Raw genomic sequence first — 24,624 nt, forward strand, 5'->3', positions numbered from 1 at the left:
AGGGGACCCAAATGACAGCTGCGTGTATCCTGCTAAATGAAAGGTATGAAAAACCAGGAGAGGCAAGTCACTTCTCTCTCTCTCTCTCTCTCTCTCTCTCTCTCTCTCTCTCTCCCACCCCTATCTCACTGCATTTTGTTAAGAAAACACAAAGCCCAGGTTTTCTTAAGTTTTTAAAAACTACCCTTTCGCATGAATGTCAGCGTCACCCATGATTTTAGCATACAACTGAGTACTAGATTTGGGCTAGGAATGAGTCAGAGTTTATTATTTCTTTATTAAATTCCTATGCCACGCATCATCCAAAGCTCACAGAATTGTTTACAGTATAAAAATGCACAACATAACAACAAACGGAAGAGTACCCACCCCCACCCCCGTTTAAAAGGCCTTAGAGGAATGTTTTTACCTGGCACCTAAAGCTGTGTAGGGAAGGCGTCAAGGGAGCCTCCCTAGGGAGAGCAGATTTTATTTATTCTTGGCCTTCATTCATCAATTCTTCCCCAATCTAAGAAGCCCCTTTCCTATGGCTGGGAACACAGGACAGCTGCCCCAAACCTCCATTGGCCCTGCTTCCTTCCCTCCCACCAGCATTTGACCTCTGAGCAAATAACACCTCCTGGCCAAGAGGCTCATCAACTTCCCTGGGGCAGAAAGAGCCAACAGCCACATGCAGAGGGTGGGTGGACATTGCCATGCCCTGACCCCCCCCCGACTTCGTCCTCACCAAGCCAGGGCAGGGCAACCTCTTTCCCTTCTGTTGACCACATCCTCTCAGGCCCACTCAGGGCTTCACGGCTCACTCCAAATACTACCCAGGGCCAGGCGGACAGGATGGCAGTTCAGATGTGTCCCAAAGGAGAAGCAGTTGCCGCCACCGCCAAGAAGAAGCAGCTCCTCTTCATCTGGCAGGAAGACGCTGCTGTGGTTGTGCAACATCAGAGGCCACTCCAGAGATGCCTGGTAGAGAAGAGGGGCGAGGATGGCATCAGGAGTCAGGCTGGCAAAGGGGGCCAGAGGTGGCAGCCAACAGACGCACACAGGGGCTCCTCCTGCCTCACTCACCCCCCACTCTGGGGAAGGAGATTGTGGGGAGGCGGGTGGCCAGCCCCTGCTTTGCTGGTGGGGGGAGAGGAAGAGAGAAGCCAAAAGCATCTGGCATGAGCAATGCCAGCCCTTGCACGGACACAACTCTTCCCCACCTCAATGGCCCTTGCCTAGATGACCCCAGGCACATTCCCACCTCTAGTCTTGGTCTCCTCGTGTCCATCAGCACGTGGCTGCCAAGATCCCCCACTCTTTTGGAATCAGACACTTCGAGGGGCCCAAAGGGTCACCCAGTCCACTCCCTGCCATGCCTCCCCTCCTTAAAGCCCTCCTGCTCTGCCCTGGATTCAGCACAAACTCCTTGTCCTCCTCTTCACGCCCCACTGTGGCTTTGCCCCAGCTTCTCTCTCCACTCATAGATTTTGGTACATCTCTGCCAGTGACCTTTGCTCCTGTGCTGCCAACCCCTCAGCCCTCCTGCTCCCCAGAAGACTCCACCCCGTGCTCCCTGCCTGTCTCCTGTGCTTGGAACTGCCTTCCAGGGATGCCCGCATGAGGCTCCCTCTCATTCCTCCGCAAAAGCCCACGGATCCCACCAAGTCTTTGGCACAGCCTCCCATTTCTCCAGCCCTCCAATAGCTCAGCCTAAGCGCCTTCAGCTGAAACAGGATCCTTGCTTGCCTGTTCACCTGCACTTCCCGTTCCAATCCTGCAGCCTGGAAAAGGCAGTGTGTACAGCAATGAGCTAGACGGACCAATAGTGTCACTCTCATTAAGGCATAAGGGTGGGATCCTGCTTCAAGGTATGCTTAGGGCAAGCAGGTAAGTGAACCTGGAGGCAGCTATAGAAAAGGCATATCTCCCACACCAGCAACTCACCGTGTCAATGCAATACTCTGCCGTGAGTCCCGTTGCCAGATCTATCACAGTGACGCCAGGCACAGCCGGGGCATGGAACCAGACGCCGCCCACCAGCAACAGCCGCCCCCGATGCACATGGGCTGTGTGTGAGTACCTGGACGGAGGGAAGGGAGGGGGGCAGCAGCAGCAGCCCTCGCCTGAGCGGAGGAAACAGTGCCAGGCCACCTCCATCTTCCTAGAGCCAAAAGCCCCCCCCCCACTCCAACCAGCAGCAACCAGGGTGCAAGTGGGTCGCTCCCTCCAAGGATTTCCCTGCCTGCCCCTTGACCACAGACCCCATTGCTCCTTCAGCCACCTGAACTAGGACATCCAGGTTGGCCTGCTCTTTTGGTCTGAGAAGCAGCCCAAGAGGCTTTGCAGCCAATCCTGAACAGGCAGGATTTCAAGGCTAGATTTCGATGGGAGCCTCTTGAGCCCGACTTGAGCGTCCTTCCACGTGCATTTTGATTTTATAAAATAACTTTGATTTCACTGATAGCTACAAGTCTGTGCCTTGCAATTCTCAAGTAACGACATCTGCTGCCAGCGCCACTTTGCTCCATCTGACCAATCACGGCACCCTGGTAACAGGAGTTCCCTTTTGCTAGACTCAGTCAACTCAGTGGGATCTACTTCTGAGCCCAGGTGCAGAGGACTCGGGTGGCTCAAAATGCCAGATGGGGGCAAGGTCTGTTGGAGGTTTGGGGGCCTTTGGGGCCAGGGCAGAGCAGGAGACTGACCAGAAGCCTCTGCGGGGAGGGCTGTGCCACAACCTCACAGCACCACAGCTTGGTTCTGGCCTTTGGGTATTTGGCTGAGAAGCGGACAAGCCCACCCACCCATGGGACCTGCAGAGGTGCTCCAGGGAGGGAGGGAGGGAGCTTACCTGGGAGTGACTGGCGGGTGGGTCTCCACTGAGTGCCACTGAAAGCCTTTCCCAGCTGGCCTCAGAAAGAGGATGGTGCCCAGAGGCTGCTCTGCTGCGTCCAGGCCCCCCGCAATGAGCACCCCACCTGCCCAGCCACAGGCGCTGTGGGAGTGGCGGCCAGCTGGGACAGGTCCATCCACAGGGATCTAAGGCCAAGGAGCAGAAGGGAAGGAGTGAGCCGGCAGCACCCTTTCCCCAAAAGACAGGGACTCATGAGTATATGCTTCTCCCCCCACACACCAAGCAAGCCCCCTGCACATCCCACCCCCAGAAGCAGAGCATGAAAAGGCTGTTCTGGTGCAGCAGCCAAGAGCCACCAGGGAGCAGGTGCCAAGAGAAGAGGGCTTTCCCAAAATCTCCGACTTCAGCCGTATTCCATAAAGGCATGAGTTGCTTTGTCAGCACTCACACCTCCTGCTCACAAGACTCCCTCATTTCTAGAAGATGTGTAAGTCCTTTGCAAGCTGCAGATCTTGCCCAGACCCAGTAAGCCTTCTCAGATGGAGCAGACTGCATCCTTCAGGTCAGCGGGTGGCAGGCGTGGAAGGGGCAGCCTGTTTCCCCATCTGGTTGGGGACATGTGTAAAGAGAAGGGGCTGCTGGACTGGGAGCCAAAGGGGGACACATGGGGAGAGGCCTTCTCAGTGGCAAAAGAGGAGGCACAGGCGGGGGGGGGGGTGTCCCAGACTCTCCAGTTTCAAGCCAAGGTTGTGTTTGGATAGTTAGAGGGTCAGACTAAAGGGTGAGGGAAACCCAGTCAGCTATGGCTCCTGCTGAGTGACCTCAGGTCAGCCACCATTTGTCAGCCTAGCCTGCCTCACAGAGTTGTTGTGAAGATGACATGTGCACTCCCAAAACACCTTGAAAGGCACGATAAAAATGAAGCAAGGAAGCAAACTTTGAAGGTTGCTTGCATGCAAAGCATCACAGCACCCAAACTTCTTCCGGTTCTGATTTGCAAACAATTATGGGAATGAGACTGAGGTTTGGGAAAGTCTCTTTTCTCAAACTCCACCCACGGGACCAACACCAATGAAGCAGTTGGCAGGGTCCCTCGAATGGGGACCGATGAACGCAGGCTCCAGCCAGGAGCACAGGAGGGCTCGGCCTGCCTCGTACCTGCTTGCAGGAGAGCTCCCCCTCCTCCTTCAGGCGCAGGAAGCACCAATCCGCCAGCACAGCCTGCCTGGAGCAGCAGCCCCCATAGACAAACAGGTAGGCCTCACCTGGAAAAGAGCAGGAGGTCAGAGTGGAGTCCTGCCCCCTCCCTGGGATCTCCTAAGGGGCAGGGAAACCATTAAGGCCCTGCTGGGGGGAAGGAGGCTGCCCCGAGTTTCCCGTGGGAATCTTAAACCGCCTCTTCCAAGGCAGGCTGGCTGGCCCTGCTCCACCAGTGCTTTAGAGGAGGTGCGCCAACGAGCACAACTTGTTCTGGGCTTTAAGACAATTGGCAAGGGGCTGGTGGGAAATCCCACCTCAGAACTCCTCCCTTGCCCTTCCTTCCTCCCCCAACTGTATCTGGAGCCTCCTGCCCTCCGGGGAGTAGAGAGCAGCAAGGGGCTTCCTGACAGGTACCCAGGAGACGGAAAGAGGTGCAGCCCCTTTGGGCTACTCTCCACCCCAGCCTGCCTCCGCCTGCCAGCCAGCCTGCCTTGCTGCAGCCCAGAGAGAGCCTCCCACCCACCTTGATGCACAACTTTGGTTGCCGTGTGTCTCCAGCGGGGCAAAGGCAGGTCCTCGACAGGCAGCAGCCGAGTCAGCTCCACACGAAGAGTGCCAGAGGCGGAGGCGCTGGCAGACTCCAACACTCTCAGGCAACGCACCTCCAGAGCAGGCCTCACCGGGGACCGTCGCCCCCCAAACACCACGGCCCAGCCTGCCTGCAGAAGAGTCAAGGAGTGGAAGAGCCGGCCGTCTGCAGAGGAAGAAGAGGCAACTGAGCTCAGACTGCTGTCCCCAAGGGAGGCTGGGCAAGCCACAGAGGAGGAGGCACGCAGCCACAGAGGCAGAGAGAGCCTCTGCCAACTCACCCCAGGCTTCTCCTGGCTCGGCCAAGGTCACACTGCCCCCTTGCCAGGCATCCTTCTGCTTGATCAAGGCATGCAGCTCTGTCAGCCGGCAGTGACGTCCCCCGTGGTCCCCAAAACCTCCAGTGGTCAGGATCACGTCGGGGGCAATGATCACAGAGCGGTGGCCATAGCGCCTCAGCCCGGAGACAGGGGCACAAGCAGATGCAGCAAGAGTCCCAGCAAAACATGGCAGAGAGAGAGTCAGGGAGGCTGGAGGGGAGAAACAGGGGTGGGGGCGGGAGGTGTCACTGGCAGCAGAGGCACCACAACAGGAGGAAGCCCACAGCACAAGGGCTGCACACTTCTAAGTCACCCTAGCCCAGGCCCACATGGCCTCACCACCTCCGCAGGAAAGGGCAAATCTGCCCAGGAGGGAATCCCACAGGCCCCAATGCACCACCACGAACAAGGCCCCTGGTTTTTCAGGGCAACTCTCCCGACAGCTCCGAACCTCCTGCCCCTGAACTGTTTTGGCAGCACTAGAGTCTCTCCCTAGGTTGACTGCATGCCCTGAGGGACTCTCATCCTGCCTCTTCTTGCCAGGGTGCAAACAGGCAGCTACCTCTTCAGTGCCAGGCTGGTTGAAGTCAGCCAATGCCCCAACACGCTTCTCCTTTGCCTTCCTCCCCAGCTCCATTCTCCTCTCAAGATGGCACTTTCTGAACATCAGCATCCCCCACCCACCCCGGCTTCTTCTTCCTGGAGACTGGCATCCAGGGATGTGTCTTGGCCTCCTGGGCTGCCTTCACCTGGATAGAAAGTGGCCGGCCGGCCGCAGGATCCAGGGGCCTCTGACCCTGCTAGGCTGCTGCTGCTCCACTCTGAATCAGTTGCCCAGCCCAGCCCCCTCCCAAGAAGCTGAGGAAAGAGGGCGATACCCTGCCAAAACACGGGGGGGGGGGGGGGAGAATGAGGGCAACATCCCCTCTGTGCACCCGCCTCATGCCCACCCAGCGCCACTGGGCAGGTGCATGGCAGTGGCACGGCTGACATTTTCTGCTTTGCCTCTAGTGGCAAAATGTCCTGGCTCCAACCCCACCCACCACCCACAAAAGGGCTGCTGTGTTTTTACCTTCCAGGCCAGGAAACAGAAGATTTGGAGATGGTGTCTCTCCTTTGGAGGCCACAAGGACGAAATAGTGGGAGCACTTCAGGTGCCATTCCTGCACAGAAAGAGCAGGAAGAGGAGTCACTTGCCTTGTCCGGCTTCTGCTTCCCACTCAAACCTTCCTCTGTGAGTCCACCCGATATTATTGTCCAGCCCGTTCGCCAAGCAAACCGTTCGTCCAGTACAAACCGTTCGCCAAGCAAAGTGCCACAAGGAACTCTGTCAAACATTGAGATAATTTAATGAAAAAGCTACCCACTTCCACAGCCCACTCGACATTTGTACAGCACCCTAAAATCCAGCCCCGCAGCAAGAAGCTGATGGAAAGGCAGAGACCTGCGAGGTCCCAAGTGGGAGCTTCTTCCCAAAGGACTCACACAGAGCTGCTCCAAGAAGCCTGCGCCCCTTTCGCAGAGCAGACACAGCAGCCGGCTTGACCCACTTGGAGCCCTTTGGCCCAGGAAGTGACCACAACAGAAGTCTCCAGAAAAGACAAGGGGGGGGGTTGTAGTTTAAAAAGGGGGGGAGGACCCTGCTGAGAGGAGCTGCCAGGGTGGGCATGCTTCCAGTTGTTGGATCCCACGGGAGGGGAGGGGGCTCTGGTGCTGCTTGTTCACTCCTTGGTTTCCCACAGGCTATGAGAGCAGGCGGCTAGAAGAGATGATCCAGCAGCTTCTCCTTAGGGCTCTTAAGACCTTGGCCAGCAGGTTCCCAGGTGGTTTCGCCTCTTTGGATCCTGGGGACAGAGAGCCACTTCTAGGCAGATTTCTCCATGCTCTTCTGGTGGTTCTGGCACCAGCTGGCCATCAGAGGCTCCCTGGGCACCCCCCACCCCTGGAATAAGGCCAGCCAGCCCTGACAAAGCTCTGGGCAGGCCATTCCACTTCATGCAGCTCTCAAGACCACCAGTCTGGCCCTTTCCTGGAACTCTCAGGCACCTGCTGAAGCCCATGCCCCACTGCAGCCCAGAGAGAAGCACCTGGCCAGTTACCTCAAACTCATCAAAAGGCTCCAGGGCTTGGATCCTCTGCCGTTCCTCTCCAAGGACAACGTGGCTGTAGAACTCATTCATGTTGACGATGCTGCATTTCGTCCAGCCCTGGAAAGAGAGGCAGAGCACTGAGAGCAGCACTCAGCCCTGAGCAGCAACAGCAGCTCCCACAGGCCACTTTCTTCAGCTGCCCCCACCCTCTGCCAAAGACAGGACCTCCCTCTTTCCTGCCTCCATCTCGCTTGAGTCCCGTGCACTCACCCTCTGAAGGAATCGGGTCCGCTGGGCCTTACAGTTGGGGTACTGGGCCAGGGAACGAAGGTGGGAGTTGAGCCGGCTGAAGTGATTCTGCATGACGCGCCCAAAGGGGTCTTCGGGATGGATTTGTTCATACAGGACGAACCACGCATGCAGGAAGTGTCCAGCAGCCCACCGGACCAGGGCATCTGACCTGGAAGGCACCAAGGGAGGCGAGGGGGAAGTCTAGCAGTGAAGAGCAGCCTAGCTCCAGCCTCCGTCTGCTACCAGAGGAGACCAAAGGTGCGCCCCACAGCCCCCAAGGTCTGTGGGGACAGTAGCCAGGGCGGGTAGATGAATGCCCTCCTCTCCTAGGGCTGGAAGGGAGCACAAGGACATGTCCTACTGTAACAATTAAAATGCACCTTTAAACACATTTTAAGTAAAGTTTAAATAAAGTTAACTTCATTTAAATAAAGTTAATTAAAGGCTAATAAGCAGAAGTGCTAAGGCCAACTTGTGTATTTGGCAACCTAAATTAAGAATTTAAGAATACAGCGGTATCTCGGTTTACATACACTTCAGGTTACAGACTCCGTTAACTCATAAATAGTCCCTCGGGTTAAGAACTTTGCTTCAGGGTGAGAACAGAAATCACGCAGTGGCAGCAGGAGGCCCCATTAGCTAAAGTGGTGCTTCAGATTAAGAACAGTTTCAGGTTAAGAACGGACCTCCAGAACGAATTAAGCTCTTAATCCGAGGTACCACTGTAAAAGAAAAGCCTGCTAGATCAGGCCAAAGGCCCAGTTAGTCCAGCATCCAGTCCTCATTGTAGCCACCTGAACACCAATATGGGAAACCTGTAAGCAGGATTCAAGCCCCACAGCAGCACTCTCCCCTCCTGCGGTTCCCTCCGTGGATATTCCTCCAGGGTGTTATGAGGGAGGGACAAAAGCTTTTCTCCACCCACTTTCTCCATGCCAGGCATCATTTTATGAGCATCTATTCTGTTGCCTTTTCCTCGCCTTTTACTAAAAAGTCCCCAATGCTGCAGCCTTTTCTCATAGGGGCATTACTCCTGCTTTATCCTCCTGGTAGCCCCTTTCTATATCTTTTCAGCTTTACAACTTTTTGGGGTGGGGCGACCAGAATTGTACACAGTACAGTTTGATCGCATCTTGCATGGGGTTTCCATTCCAGGGATGCTGCATATATTCCCATCTCCCCCTTGGAACTGCCCCCTTGCAGAGCCCCAGTCAGCGTGTGGACACTGGAATACTCTGGATCGATCTCAGCGGGACATTCAAGATCCCAAAAAATCTCATCAGAGCTTCCCAGAGCACAGTAAGCAAGGCGGAAAGCTCAAAAGCTCCTTCTGCCCCAGGAAAATGCCACGCAAAAAGATCTTTTGAGCTCTCCACCTTCTGTGTGTTTGTTTGATTTCAACCAGCCGGCTTTCAACCGATTGTACTGTATTTCACCACAGATTTGAAGAACACTGTTATGATACAGGTACCTTTATTTTGAATTCCCTTCCTAAGAATCCTAAGCATGTAATTTGCTCAGACAGCATAAACATTTACATGCGTCACTTCACACTTGATTACCGTATTTTTCGCCCCATAGGGCGCACCTAGTTTTTTTTTGGGGGGGGGGAATAAAGAAAAAAAATTATTTCCCCCCCAGACGCGGGGCTGGGGGAAGCCTGAGCTTCCCCCGACCCCAGCCCCCAGAACAGGCTGCTATCCGCAAGCCTAGGGACCCGACGGGAAGTCACGCTGATCTCCCCCTGCTTGTGGAGAGCTGCGCAAAGCCCGGGGCGCACTGTTCAGCGCGCCCCAGGCTTCGGGATGCAGGCAGCTCTCTGCAAGCCGGGGGAGATCGGCGTGACTTCCCGCCGGGCTCCCCCCGGCTTGCAGAGAGCTGCGCGAAGTCTGGAGAGCGAGAGGGGTCGGTGTGCACTGACCCCTCTCCAGGCTTCAGCGAAAACCTGCATTCGCCCCATAGAACGCACACACATTTCCCCTTCATTTTTGGAGGGGAAAAAGTGCATCCTATAGGACAACAAATACGATACATTGAGTAGCATTTGCCAAGCAACGTTCCCTCAGAGCGCACATCACCATTTGCTGTTATGAATGTCATGTCAGGACAAGAGCCTGTTGCCCCTCAGGCAGCTAAGGAGACCCAGGAGGGAAAGTGCATTCCACAAACCTCTCCACCTCCATGTAGGTGAGCACCACTTCAGCCAGGAGCATTGTGGGGACTGTGGGGTCCAGTCCCGCCCTGTGCAAGGCTTCTTCCAGTCTCGGCAGCTCAGAGAGGTCCACTCCCAACAGCCTGTAATCCTCTCCAGAAAAAGCAGTCGCTCCTGGGAAAAGAAGTCACAGAGCTGTCACTCATCACTTCCTGGAGCCCAGACAGAGAGATGCTCCTCACTGCCATCCACAAAGTGACTGTGACCCTTCCTCGTACAAGGGGGGCAGGCAAAAACAGTGCCAGGCTGCCGGGAGATGAGCCTTGCAGGTAAGGAAGGAAAAACAGCTTTGCACACATCAAGCGAACATTAAGCAGGCTACTCTGCTCTGCTCAGCACGCATATGTCTGTTGCCAGAACTGCCACTGAATACCTGCCATCAGGCGCCCAGTACTGGGCTCTCCAAAATGCCAGTAACCACCACACGTTCAGCCCTGACTCTGCTGCCCTGTCTGCATGGTGTGCAACCCTGCTAACAATGTCCCTGCCTGGCTCCAGCATCCACCCCCTGCCACCTCCTTCTCCTGGGCTGCCTGAGGCCTGTAGTCATGGGGCCTCCCTATGTCCCCCTTGGAAAGGTCACAGGACCAACACAGATCAGACCCAACAGGGACACACATGGGCTGGCCTCACTCTGTGTGGGGACTGGCAGGATTGCCAACCGCCATACCCAGAGCCTGTGCAGAAGCGTCGTTCCCCACCAGGGTGATCAGTTCCTCCGTTCCTCTGATGAGGGCTGCTTTAGGGCATGCCACGTCTGGAAAATCAACTTCAAAGACCACTGTGTGGCACAGAAGCCCCTCGCTCTTGAGGAAGAAGAAGAGGGAGTCCAAGCCTGCGCCCAAGGAGACGATCTGCAGGGAAAGGAGTTTGCAACATCAGCACCCACCACACATCAAAACCCTCCGCAGCAACAGGGGAGGCGGCTGCTCTCTGCCCGCCCCCAGCTTACCTGCCTCAGAGGGCAGCCCTGAGTGCTGAGCAGGAATGCCCGGACACAGTGCTCCACCGCCTGGGCCCGGACATAGTAGCCCCTATGAGAGAGAACACAGGAAGTAATGGAGGGCGTCATACAGAAATTTCAAATAAGGAAGGAACAACCACCCACATGTCCTACACAGCAGCAGCTGCCACGTTGGAGATATATGGGCTGTTCACATGGTCATGTGAGATTTGCAGGTACATTTCTTTCACCACCGGCGAATACAGCAGTCACTGTTACCCACCCACAAGACACTGACAATTGCGTGGAATGCAAGCCATGTAAGTAAATAAACTAAGTGGCTCCGCCAAGCTGAGCAGTTGGCTCCTTACCTCTCTCACCCTGACCTAGCCACTGTGATCCACAGGAAGGTCACCTCCAGACTGGATTATTGTAACTTGCTCTACGTGGGGCTGCCCTTGAGACTGACCCAGAAACTCCAGCGGGTGCAGAATGCCGGGGCGAGACTCCTTACGGGGTCCTCACTGCGAGATCACATTCACCTGGTGCTGTACCAGCTGCTCTGGCTCCCGGTGGAGCACAGGATCAGGTTTAAGGTGCTGGTTTTAACCTTTAAAGCCCTATACGGCCTAGGACCCTCGTACCTACGGGACCGCCTCTCCTGGTATGTCCCACAGAGAAACTGGTTGTTGTTGTTGTTTAGTCGTTCAGTCGTGTCCGACTCTTCGTGACCCCATGGACCAGAGCACGGGGTCACGAAGAGTCGGATAAAAACATCTTGAAGGTCCCAGGCCACAGAGAGGTTAGGCTGGCCTCAACTAGAGCCAGGGCTTTTTCGGCTGTGGCTCTGATCTGGTGGAACGCTCTGTCATAAGAGACTAGGGCCCTGCGGGACTTGACATCTTTCCGCAGGGCCTGCAAGACAGAGGTGTTCCACCAGGCCTTTGGCCAGGGCACAGCCTGACTCCCTCCTTCGGCAATCTTCGCGGAGCTCTGGCCCAATGGTTGCCATTGGTTTGATTTGAATTAATTTTATAATGAATGATTTTAGAGTGTTGTGTTGTGTTGTACTGTTTTATTGTTGTTAGCCGCCCTAAGCCCGGCTTCAGCTGGGGAGGGCGGGATATAAATAAAATTTATTATTATTATTAATTATTAGTGCTGGCAGTTTCCTGCCCACATGCCACAGAAGATGCACATGGAGTTCACCTCTAGTTTTATACTTGAGACCCCATGACCTCTTCAGAAGAGCTCAGCTGGAGGTGGGCTATCATGAAAGAAGTCCTCAGGGCTGCTGCGTATGAACTGTTTGTGGTCATGGACAATTGCATGCTATATTTTGTTCCAGAACAGGCACATTTTGGTTTCTCTTCCAGCCGCTTTCCCAGATGGGAAAAGGAAAAGCCATTTCCTGTCTTTTCATGGCACAATATAAACATATGCAAAAAGTAAACAAGAAGAGCTTGGCTTCCAGATCAGGCCAAAGAAGACCCACCCTGCATCCTGTTCCCACGGGATCTAGGAAGCCCTCAAGGAGACCCGGAGCAACCCTCTCCCCTCCCCACTGGAGATTCCTAGCAAATGGCAGAGGTTTCGTGACTGTGGTGTTTCTGTTTCACACAGTCAACAGGTGGCAAAGTGGGGATCCTTTATCCGCCCCCCATGAGGGCTTTTTAACCCATGGAAAAGGTGGCTGAGGGGCGATGAGAAAGATGCAGAGCAACTGCAACCCAAGGAGGCCACCGGGGGAGCGGGAGCTGCGAGATGCAGGGCAGAAGGAAGAACTTCTTCACACAGCACAATTCATTCATGCAAGCTGGACCGACAGCAATAGGTTTGGGCTCAATATCTTGAGAAGAGTTAAGGGGACGGCCAGCAGCTGGTTTTCTGACGGAGCTCCTTCAGCCAGGAACACTCCACCTGCTCACCTCACCCTCCGGGGGTCAGCCCGCTCTCGAGAGAGGAACCACCTTCCTTGAAGGTTTTCAAGCAGATGACCGTCTGCTAGGGGGCTGGACTAGATGACCCTCGGGATCCCTTCCAGCTCTACAGATCCAGGATTCTACCCCAATGCTTCTTGTGAGAAAAGGACTCTAAAGTCCTGGGAGCCGCTTCAAGAGAGCCTTAGGCAAGCTCACCAAGGAGCCCACAAGGGCCGGAGGGGCCTCCGCGCGGCCTGCACTCTGCACGCGCTCAGGGGCGTCCCCGCCGCGCTCGACGGGAAGCCAGGCTCCGGGCTCGCTCACCGGTGGATGACGGGGGCGCGGCGGCCTCCCGCGGGCGTCATCCGGAGCGCGAAGCGGTCGCGCGTGTAGCCCAGGGCGGCGGCGGAGCGCTTGCTGGCGGCGCTGCTGCCCCCCGTGGACGCGACCCGCCCGGACGGGGGCGGCGCGGGCCGAGGGGCCGCCTCTCGCTCCCGCCGCCGCCGCTGCTGGCGCCGCCGGCCCATGAGCCCCCCTCGCCCGGGCGGAAGCGGCGGCTCAGCGCGTCGCCCGGCAACGCTCCCACGTGCCCGGAGCGACGCGGCGCCGCCGGAACCAGCAGTCACCAGCCCCGCCCCTCCGCGGCTTCGGAGGCGGGACTTCCTGGTCGCGCCTCATGGGGCGGAGCCGGGGGAGGGGGGCTCCCGCGTCTGGCCCCGAAGCCGGTCCCGGGAGGGGGGGGCCCCCTCGGAGACGCCCCAGGACGGGGCGGCCATGGCCGGAGAGCGGGGCCAGCGGCTGCAGGGGTTGAACTACAACTCCCATCACCCCTCGCCAGCAAGGCCAGAGCTCAGGGATGATGGGAGTTGTAGTCCAACCCGGGCCTGACGGGACGGCGGTGGGAGGGAGGGCAGGCGCGGTGTTGCGGGTTCCCTTTGCATCTGCTCAGCCCCCTGGCACCCGGGCTGTGGGTTTCTGCAAGGCACTATGCCTGGAGACTGACAGTGAGGTCCTGCATCCCCAGCAGTGCCCTGAGGAGAAGCGACCGCTGGAAGGAGCGCAGGGAGAAGAACCGCCCTGGTGCATCTGCAGCAGCACAACCGGACACCTTCATCTGCCCAGATGCAACAAAACAGGCCTCTCCTGTATCAGTCTTTACAGCCACAGCAGGCACTGTAACTCCAACGGTTTGACTTCACCCTGAAGGCACACTCCTGCACTGTCTCCTGAGACAGATGCATGCCTCCCAACAACCGACATATCATCTCCCTAATGCTAATTAGGACCTATACGAGGGTGGTTGAACATGCGGCCCTCAAGGCCTTTTTGGCAGCCCTCAGCAACATTTGACACTGCACCCATCAGCCTTCATGCTGCATTCCCAAAACCAGGTCAGCGAGGCACTGGGCTTTGGGAATGGGAAAGCATGAGGAGGAGTGCTGTGTGCCAGATTTTGGCCTTGCTCTCCCCTCTCACATTCAAGGCAGTGTGCAGCACTCGGATCCCATGTCAAAGTGCTCTTGCAGCCCACTGGGTGAAGTTGGACCGCCCTGATCTTTATGAAGCCGCTGGGAGCAGCCATGTGGTATTTTGAGGCAAGGTATTACAGGTCTGCTGCTCTTCTTCTCCATGGCATCTGAACCAGGAGAGGCAATGAAAGCTCTGGATCAGTGTCTGAATGCAGTGGTGGACTGGATGAGGGCCTCGGAAGACAGGCCCTTGGGGCAGGTGGCTCCCATGTTCCAGAGGCAGGCAGGTTACCAGTTCTGGATGGGGTGGCCCTCCCTCCGAAGGAGCAAGCGTGTCACTTGCAGGCACTTTGTCACTAGAGAAGCCTTTGACCAGCTCTGGCTGTTCCTGGACAGGGAGAGCCTGACTGCTGCAGATCATGTGTCGGTAACCTCAAGGGTGGATTACTGCAATGTGCTCCACGTGGAGCGGCCCTTGGGTCTGGTTCGGAAGCTCTGGCCAGTGCAGAATGCAGCAGCCAGACTGATTACAGGAGCTTCTGCTCAAGAACATGTGCCACCATTGATCAAACAGCTGCACTTGTAAGTGGGCACACTGGCTATGGAGCCATGTTCAAGGTTCTTCTTGCATTTACAAAGCCCTGAACTGCTTAGGCCCAGGAAACCTTGGGGACTAAACCCCTGTATCCCAGATCATCTGCAGGAGTGTTGTTGGCCACCTCCGAATTTGGTGAGGCCCATTTTACATCACCACGTAACATGGCCTTCATGGCCACTGGCCCAGTTCTGTGGAACTCTCTGCCAACAAAGATTCAGCAGGCACCTTCTGTTTCAACTTTTCAGCGCCTGCCGGAAACTCTTCTGCTAGGCTTATGCAGGCAGTTAAAAATACATCCTTCCACAACAGCTGATTTCTGATTTTAACTTTTTACAGGGTTTGCATTATTTGGTTTTATGTTCAACTGTTTTAAACCCCTGTGGTACCTTTAATGAACAGTGATATATAAAGAAATGTGTGTGCGTGCATAAGAGCATGAGGTGAGCCAGCGGGATTGGGCCAGTGGCCCATTTAGTGTGGCAGCCTGTTCTCACAGTGCCCACCCTGATGCCCAGTGGGAAGCTGGACATGACTGCAACAGGGCTCTGCGCTCCAACTGCTGTTCAGAGGCATAATGCGTCAGACGCTGCAGGTAGAGCCTGGTCCTCCTGGCTACTAGCTGTTGGTGCAGTTTTGGCACCTTCATGTTCTAGGGTGAACAGGCATGCAGAATTTGTTTATAGAATTGTAGAGTTAAAGGGACCACGAGGGTCATCTAGTTCAACCCGCGGCGATGCAGGAATCTGTTGCCCAGCGTGGAGCTCGAACCCACGACCCTGAGCTTGAGGGTCTCATTCTCTACCGACTGAACTATTTCTCGCTCCCTCATTCCGCGTGTTGGGATGAGAGCGCGGCGGCAGCGGCGGCTCCCGTTTTCCTCGCGTCCTCCCGGCCGGTCCTCGGACCCCGTTCGGCTGCGCCCTCTTCTTCCGTCCGTCGCCAAACCGGGGCTTGAAGAGGCACCGAGGACCCTGGCATCGCCCTGGCCGGGGAGTCTCTCTTGGCGGCCGGAGGCGGCGTCGGCTAGCGCTGCTGCCGAGAGACGGGCCGGGCTCCGGCCGCGCTGCTTCCGCGCCCCTCGGGCTCCTGCTTCGGGCCGCGCGGGAGGCACGTTTCCTTCCCTCTCGGGGCAGCGGCGCTTTCCCGGCCCTGCGCGACCTCCGCCCGCCAGAGGAGGAGAGCGCGGCCCCGCCGCCGAAGCGGGAAGGAGCCTCCCGCGCGCGCCTCCGCCTCGTCGCTCTCCCGGCCGCGCGCGCCTTTCGGCCCCCTGCCCGCCCCGTCGCTGCAGGGACGGCGAACGCCCCGGGAGGGAGCCAAGGAAGATGCCCGGCTCTCCCGGCGGCGCTTCGGGCAGACTCGGGCGCCGCCCTCCCTTTCCGGAGGCGATCGGAAGCCCGCCGCCCCCTCGGGCTTCCTCTCGGCGGCAGCCGCAGCCGCACCCATCCCGAGGCCGAGGAGGCTCCAGAAGCGGCGAGACGGAGAGGCAGGAAAGGGCGCGGACGGCTTCCTCCTCCCTCCCTCCCTCTGGTCCTCTCGGAGGCCGGAGACCCGGCGCATCTCTCACGCGGGGGGTGGAGAGGAGAGGAGGAGGAGGCCCACGTGAAAGCCCACGGCCGGGTCGTCATGAAACCAGAAGATGCCAAGGGCTGTTTGCAAGTGGTGACAGGACAGGATCAAGTCCCTTTCATCGCAGGCTGGTAGAACCTCTTTTCCAGGCTGACAATGCCCAGCTCCCTCAACCCTTCCTCATAAGGCTTGGTTTTCAGGTCCTTCATCATCACCCGCCTTTGCACATCTTCCAGCTTGTCAATATCCTTCTTAGACTGGGGTGTCCAGAACTGGACACTTCCTCTGCACTAGAGGAGGAGAAGCATATTATGGACCTGCAGAAAAAGTGGATGCAGTGTGACTGTGGATGCTTTAAGTATGGTTCCTGCATTGCAAGAGATTCCTGCAAGACTCGTTGACCCTTGGGTCCCTTCCAACTCTACAATTCTATGATTCTAAGAAGTTGTTGCTATTCCAGTAGCTCAGTATATAAAGGAGGGCAGCTCAGGCCAGGGGCCTTTCTCAAGGCCTTCCTCTGCCAGGAAAACACACACACACGGCTCACTTGGTATCCTCCTAGCCAGATTGTACAACCGCAGAAGGTAGAATCATACAATAGTAGAGTTGGAAGGAACCCTAAGGGTCATCTAGTCCAACCCCCTGCATATATACACATATATATACACATAGCTTATATGTGTGTGTGTGTGTATATATATATATATATATATATATACACACACACACATATATATGCTAGGCACTAAATAGCAAAATAGCACCTTAAATCTAGGTTACGGTCGCCACAAGGAGAATGTCTATTCGCCAGAGGGTTGGACTGGATGACATTTGAGTTTCCTTCTGATGCTACGATTCTGTGGTTTTATGATCTCCACTACATTGCTTGATTGTAGCTTGTTCTTACAACAATTCACTTGTCCCAGAAGAAGAAACACACACAGTGGAAATGGAAAAGGTATTTAACTATGGACTAAGGCAGGGGTTTTTAAACTGTGGTCTGTGAGTTCCATCCGAGTGGCTGTGGAAAGGCTGCAGCACAGCCGAATATCTCTGCACTTACTTTCCTTGAAGTGATGATGGAGGACTAAGATGCCCAGCAAGGGGTCCATAATTTGCGCAGCTGCACAGAAGCACAAGACACACAGCTTTTGCTGCACATGCAACAGCTGGCTTGGTGGAGATGTCAGTTGTCTACTCGGTACCCAGAAATCTCCACATAGCCACAATTGGACCCATGCCAGTAGCAAAATGTGCCTGGCACCCCAGGGAATGTCGAGCACTGCATCTAAAGAGCCCCTGATGGCCATCCAATCTCTGCTTAAAAAACTCCAACCAAGGAGAGTCCACCACCTTCCAAGGGAGTCCGCTCTACTATTGAGCAGCTCATACCATCAGGAAGGTCTTCCTGATGTTTAGTCAAAGTCCTTCCTCAAAGAAGTAACCATGGCCCAAGAATCCAAAGCTTTGCTGACGACGCCACGCACAGCCAGTGGTTTGCTTCCTGTATTTTCCCCTCTTCCTGGGTCATGACCTTCAGCAGGAAGGAGTGATGAAAAGACCACCTGTGCCCCAAGGCCCTTCAGCTTCCTGCCCAGAGCTTCCTAGTCCCTTGCAATACCTCAGAGACTGTCTGGCAGTATCCTTTGTACCCACATAAATCTGAAGGAAGGGGTTGTGGTGGGCAGAATCAGAGACCAGGGAGAAGAGACGGTGAAGGAAGACTGGAGGAAATTTAAAGACTATCTACAGAAGTATCATAAAATAAAGAACGTTTGAGGACATTAGATTGAATTTAAAAGAATGTTAGTATAAAAACTTAATGATAAAGAAAGAATAATTTTTAAGACATATGGAAATGCAATGATTGTTAAGATAATAAGATTAAGTTGAACTAAAGATACGCCAGAGGGAAAGAGTCTACTGTCAGAATATAAGATCTAGAATACAGAGTGGGAAGGTATGGGGAAGTCGCAGACCCAAGTTAATGCTGAAAAATATAAAGACACAATATTTGTTTTTAACTTTTTCTATTTTATTTTTCTTTTTTGTCTTTGTACAATGTATGTATTGTTCTTTTTTCTTTTTTCTTTGATGTATTTGTTGATTTGTATTCTTTGTTTATTGATTGTGAAAAAATAAAATATCATTAAAAAAAAAAAAAGGGGTTGTGGTGAGTGGGCTTCTTAAGAAGCATAGAATGAAACAGTTTGAAGGGACCACAAGGATGATCTAGTCCAACCCCTGCGATGCAGGAATCTTTTTGCCCACGGAGGGGCTCAAACCCATGACTCATGCTCTACGGACTGAGCTGTCCCATTGGGCAACTTCTCTGACACATTGTGAATCTTTGCAACTGGAAAATGGCACACCTCCTGGAACCTAATATTTTATGATATGGCAATACAGAAATACTTTGATAAATGAGCTATTGGAATAACAGCAACAATTTCATAGAATCACAGAGGTTTTTAAACACAGGTCAGATGGCCATCTGCCAGGAGTTTCTTAGCTGTGCTTAGACGACCCCTGGGGTTACTTCCAACACTACAATTCTATGATTCTATATCAAGGCAGTGTGCATTATGAAAAATAAAACATTGTTTCTGCCGCACACATTGCATGAAGTGTCCAGAGTGTATCCCCAGCACACTGAAGCGTCAGCTGCAGATGTGTCTCAGACTCCTGGCGTTTGGCTTCCTCTGATGGGTCTCGTGGAAAAGGGAGGGGTAGCTTTGCTCTTGCTCCACTTTACAGCTGAAGTGGGGGGGGGGTGATCTTTCAGTTTGGTTTCTCTGGATTGAGGAAGGAGTGATGCTAGAACTGAGTGAAGGTGTGTCACAGGGTCTCCTCAAACTATTTTTACATTTAGAGTCTGTGTTGTATCGTGTTTGGTAATGAAGATACTGGTTTGGCCCGACATCTGTTTTGTGTATAGTCATCTATTTTAGGTTTTGAGCATCTGCTTTCATTTGGACTCCATGACGCAGAGCTCCAAAGCCCTTTCCAGGGTTGCTACAAATGTCAGGAACTTCACTGAAAATTCTCTGCTCCTCTTCTGCACTCCAAAAACTCCAGGCTGGTGGGGAAGGAGAGGGAGGAGCACAGCAGATGTGTTTCCAAGTCTTATTTTGTTCCCATAACATGGAGATGAGGAAGCAGGAAACCCATACTTACAGGTGGGGGGGGAGGCTAAACCCTAATCTCCACCCACCAATGCTCTGCAAATGAAACTTCACCAGTCCCTCCACTGGCTCCACATTCAGTCTGGCAGGCTGACTGGGGGCAGGGATGGACTTTCTGACTTAGGTTTGCATTTGTTGTTTCGTTTCTATGTATTTTGTGGTTTTCAGAAGAAAACATCAATAGAGAATTTTCCTCACAAAAAAGAGGCAGGGCTGGGGCATTTGCCATGGAGAACTGGCAGGCGAAGGAGGGGTACGTGCCCCCCTAAGGAGGCATCAGTTCCTGCCCACCAAGTGGTCCCTGCTCATGCTGCCCTCCTGCATGGACCCTTGAAAGGGCAGCTCTGGGGCTCTGCCACCTTCGCCAAGAGAGCCGGGCAACCGACTGCTCTGAGCTGTGCCTGCAGCACAGTTTGCAGGACAGCTGGTGGGTGTCTTCTTCTGTTGGTGCAGCCAGACACTTCTTGTCGCTTGTGGAATAGATGGTTTCAGTCCAGAAATCTGCACTCAAGGAAACATAGGCAATGTGGTAGAAGAGGTGATGATCTCAGACTGAACTCCATTTTGGAAACAGGCAGCAGAGAGCTCTGCTTTCAAGGCAGCTGCATTTTGGTTTAAAAACAAAAGTCCCCTTTCAACAAACATTACATTTTATTTCACATTCAAAACCCCAGAGTGTTAATAAAGAAAAATACTCTAAAGATTTATGGACAGGGCTGCTTGCAATTAATTCTCTAAAGGCCAGCTCAGTTGAAACCTAAGCCCAGAATCCAGCCAGAGGATGGGTTTTTCAATAATTGCAGCACCTCACTTTTTTTTTGGGGGGGGGGACAATCTCACAAGTGCCCCTCCACCAGTTTTTAGATTTAACTTTGCAGCCATGGAGACTGACAATCGCAGCTCACCCACCAGCCCCCTACTCTGAACAAAGCTGCCTGGTTTCATTAAAAATGTTCACACACATTGTTTATCTCCCTGACATTCAGCACAAAAGAGGACCCTCTTGGGACCTTCACAAACTGCCTATTCATTGGGAAGTGTCGGCTGGTTTGCCCTGACTATTGGGTGACTGCCCAATAATGTGCTACACCAAGATAGCCCAGCACTAATATTTTAATCAAAACATCATGCAAAGAGGCAAAGAGACCATATATTATGTCAACACAGCGAATGAGTCGCCCCCAGCAGAAATGGTCTGGAGCCAGCGGAGGCCTGTGGGGCATACCAAGTGCTTCTGATCTTGTGGACTCCTCCAAATCTCTCTACAAAATCCTCTCAACCTTGTTTGTGGTGTTTTCTCAGCTCCTGGTAGCTGCTGCAGTGGCCTGGCCTCAGGCAGCTCACTCTCCCCTTGCACACACCCTCTCCATCTGCCAACAACAGACTCTACCTGTTGCCAGTTGTGTAAAGTGGGCAGCAGCAGCCACCTGCAGGACTCAGCTCAGTGGGGAACTTGCCAGAATCATCAGAATCATCATTTATTTATTTAATTTATATGCTGCCCTATACCTGGAGGTTTCGGGGTGGTTCACAGAATAAAATCAAAATATAAAACCACAAAATACATAATCAAAATAAAAATGACAACCCAATAACCCTCTTGGGTCTCCGCAAGACTGTGTGCAGTGCACAGCTGAGGTCAGACTTGACAGGTGGGATGAGAGGCAGTAGCAAGGCTGTCTGAGGGTCTGGCAGCCATGGATAAGCCTATTCTAAATCCCAACTGGAGTCTGAGTCGGAAGGAATAAGAGGAAGGAGGCATTATTTTTCTCCAGTCTGGGGCAGGATTAGTAGTCAGAGGGTAAGAGCATAAGAAAAGCCCCATTGGGCCCCCTAGTCCAGCATTCTACTCTCACAGCAGCCAACCAGATTGCCAGCAGCTCTTCTTACAAAGCATGCTGCCTCCAACCAACCATTCAGGCAAAGCAGAGCCACTGATGGCCTTATCCTCCATGAATTGGCCTAAGCCTCTACTGAAGTCATCCAAGTTGGGGGCCATCAGTGCCTCCTGTGGGAGAAAGTTGTTCCGTAGGTGCTGTGTGAAGAAGTACTTTATCTGTCCCGAATCTTCCAACGTGATGTTTCATTGGGTGCCCAGGAGTTCTAGCGTTAGGAGAAAGGGAGAAAAATGGGGCCCACTTTCTCCAGGACATGCATAATTTTATAAAATGATCATGTAACCTCTTACATGCCTTTTCTCTAAACCAAAAAGTCCCCAAAGCCCATTTCCTCATAGGTAAATCACTCCATCCCCTGGCTCATTCTTAGCCCTTTTCTGAACCATTTTCAATTCTACAATATCCTTTTTGAGGTGAGGTGACCAGAACTGAACGGTGTATTCCAAATGTGCACACACTATAGATTTGCCCCAGCTGCAACAAAACATGTCTCTCCTGCATCAACTTCAAGAGCCACAGCAGGCACTGTAATCTTCTAACATTTTGACTTCACTCCCAATGGCACACGCCTCTATTGTCTCCCAATTCCTGATCCTCAAGAGATCCTCTCCTCTTCTTCCTTGACTGCTAAGCTGACTCAGGAGCCAGTGTGGTGTAGTGGTTAAGAGCGGTAGTCTCGTTATCTGGGGAACTGGGTTCGCGTCTCCGCTCCTCCACATGCAGCTGCTGGGTGACCTTGGGCCAGTCACACTTCTTTGAAGTCTCTCAGCCCCACTCACCTCACAGAGTGTTTGTTGTGGGGGAGGAAGGGAAAGGAGAATGTTAGCTGCTTTGAGACTCCTTAAAGGGAGTGAAAGGCGGGATATCAAATCCAAACTCTTCTTCTTCTTCTTCTTCTTCTTCTTCTTCTTTGGTGAGGGACTTTGATGAAAGCTTCTCAAAAGTCCAAGTACAGTATGCCAACTGAATAATCTATCTATATTCTTGTTTCCGGAGGATCCACCTCTCTGAGCCAAAAATAGTTCCAAAAGAGCTTCACCAGTTCCCTTGACTCTGTCCCCAGTGGATATGGGGGTCAAACCCAAGGAAAGCTCCATGTGCAGACAGAACAGAAGGGCGCACTTGGTTAGACACTTTCGGTGCCTCATGGATGGACTCTTCCACCCCTATTTTTTTCTAAAGTGAAGCCTCCATGTTGCTAGCCAGGCCTTTGCCCAGAAGCATCCTGACCCAGGCAGACTGTCTTCCAGCAGGAAGGGTATGTTTGTGTGTGGCCTTCCACACTCTTGTCAAAGCGCACCTCCTTTGGGTCTTGCCCTGTCAGCCTGGTCCTCAGGAAGAAAGTCTTTACAGAGGGTGGTGAAGACAGCGCATGATATCATGGGCTGTCCCCTGAGCTCGCTAGGTGACATCGTTGCCTTAGGAGAGTGAGAAAAATCCTCAGGGACAATTCACACCCCAGCCAGCACCTCTTTAATCTTCTACCCTCGGGCAGGAGACATAGAAGTATAACCAGTAGTACCAACAGGCTAAAAATCAGTTTCTATCCCTGGGCTGTTAGGCTGCTGAATGGAAAATAATATAGTGCAACTGACTTTCGGGGTTGGTGTGTTGTGTGACAAGTACACAGAGTGCAATGAGATTGAGTGTTTGTACATTGACAATAAAGGTATTATTATTATTATTATTAAGCTGCCCTTTACATCCCAACAGACAAGCCGCTGTGCTTGTTGTGGCACTGCTTCCACCCACGTGTGTTGCTTGGCTCACCAATGCCAGCATGTCTGTGTTATCAGCAACTGTTTTGTGAAAAACCAGTTAACTATGCACCTATTACCGCCTGCACTTCTCTGCATTTCATTTCCCTCCAATCCCACTCTTTACAATGCACATGTAGAGAGGAGAACGTTTCATGAATCCAGGGAAGTGAATGTGTCAGAGGATGGCTATCTCTGCTTGAACGGATTAACACAGAAACTGGTGACATTAGGATGTGTTGCATCTATTTCCCCTTCCAGACACTGACTCGGGGGAAACCCACTGGCCCTTCCCAGCGAATGGTGGCCTTGTGATGGTCTGAAGAGGGTCCCCTCTTGTGCTGAATGCCCCTTCACAAAGTTTGGAGAGATTCTTTGGGAGAGCCAGCATGCTGGGCTGGGCTACGACCTCAGAGACCAGGACTCAGCTGCCTCTTCAGCCATGGAGCTCCCTGGGCGACTTCGGGGCCAATCACTGTCTCTCAGCCAAACCTACCTCATAGGGTTGTGGTGAGGCTAAAATGGGGAGGAGGAGGACCATGTGTGCAACCTGAGCACCTTCCAGGAAATGTTAAATATGAATGTAATAATGAATACACAGAATAAATCCTTCCTTTCTTGGTACTGCCTGGAATAACCCGGTGTTATCAGGAAATGGGTCCACATTGCTGCTCACCCCAACAGGGCAGATTTAGCCTTTCAAATTTCAGTGGTGGCCTGTGGGGAACATCCCCGCCCCTCGCCTCCTGTGCTGCTCAATTCACTATGCCATAGCTGAGATGCCCCGTGCCACCCCCAGGCTCAGCACCCCGTGCAGCGGAACCAGCAGTGCTGCCCTTCATCTGCCTCTTGAGCAAGAAGGTTGCAGGAGCAGAGGCTGCAGAAGAGCAGGCCCAGTCTCTGCTGGGGGTGAGACTGAGCTGGTGGGTGAATGCCAGCATGGATGGCGATGCTGAAGAAGAGGCTCAGGTGCCTCTCAGCAGGCTGTTTGCAAGTGAGGGCTGGTGCTTCCCGGCGTGGTCCCTGCCCAGGCCTGCAAGGCTGAACGGGGGTGGGGGTGGAAAGCCTCTGGGCTGCTTCCTCAGCCTCCTTGCAAAGACCTGCAAGCCGACGGGGAGCCCACAGCCCGGCAGCCTCGCAGGATGAAGGGAGAGAAGGAACAGCCCTAGGACCGAAGGGGAAGGAAGAATGGGGCGTGTGACCCACGCGCTCTCTCCAGCGAGGCATCTCTGTGGCGCAGAAGGCGCCTGACTGCTGGGACAGGGGTCACCTTTTGTAAGCCGCCTTGCAGCCGGAAGCTCCTCCTGGGGCGGAAGACGGGACAGAATAGAAAGGACGGGAAACAAAGTCCGCGAACAAAATTAATCTCGTTCAGCAAAAATCGTGGCGGCGGCGAGAAGGTGACCTACGAGACAGAACAAGCTCCGAATCCTTGCTTGCATCACGAGCCGATTCAAACATTGTCGATCGCATTCATTCATCAGTGAAAAGGTCACGATTGTTGCACTACGGTTTGTAACTGAGCGGAGGCTGGGGAGCTCAGCCCCCGCCAGCCGCCGCACCAACCGAGGCTGCCACGATCCGGCGCAGAAAGAAGCCTCTGAGCATGTGCCGAGTGCCGCCTTCCTTCTCCCCGCGCGGAGGGTCTTCCTTTCGGCCGAGCGCATCGCGGCTCCGGAGCAGGCGCAGCCCCCGCCCAGGCTCGCTCCTTTGGGGGGGGGCTGCCGGGGCGCGCGCGGAGAGGGGGGC

General features: G+C 53.9%; 1 protein-coding gene across 1 annotated transcript; it reads right to left on the minus strand.

Moving 5' to 3' along the window:
- Nucleotides 1–257: 257 nt before the first annotated feature.
- On the minus strand, nt 258–12,929 carry LCMT2 (leucine carboxyl methyltransferase 2; the record flags this gene model as incomplete). Its single annotated transcript, XM_083439029.1, has 13 exons — nt 258–960; nt 1,927–2,062; nt 2,834–3,021; nt 3,995–4,101; nt 4,560–4,790; nt 4,906–5,154; nt 6,017–6,107; nt 7,044–7,151; nt 7,305–7,494; nt 9,495–9,651; nt 10,208–10,391; nt 10,490–10,571; nt 12,727–12,929. 13 exons carry the CDS (start codon nt 12,927–12,929, stop codon nt 793–795), a joined length of 2,094 nt encoding a protein of 697 aa, XP_083295155.1. The 3' UTR covers nt 258–792.
- Between the last annotated feature and the right edge of the window lie 11,695 nt (nt 12,930–24,624).

Source organism: Podarcis tiliguerta (genome assembly GCF_965153285.1).
Source record: "Podarcis tiliguerta genome assembly, chromosome: 4".
In the NCBI taxonomy this organism is placed as follows: domain Eukaryota; kingdom Metazoa; phylum Chordata; class Lepidosauria; order Squamata; family Lacertidae; genus Podarcis; species Podarcis tiliguerta.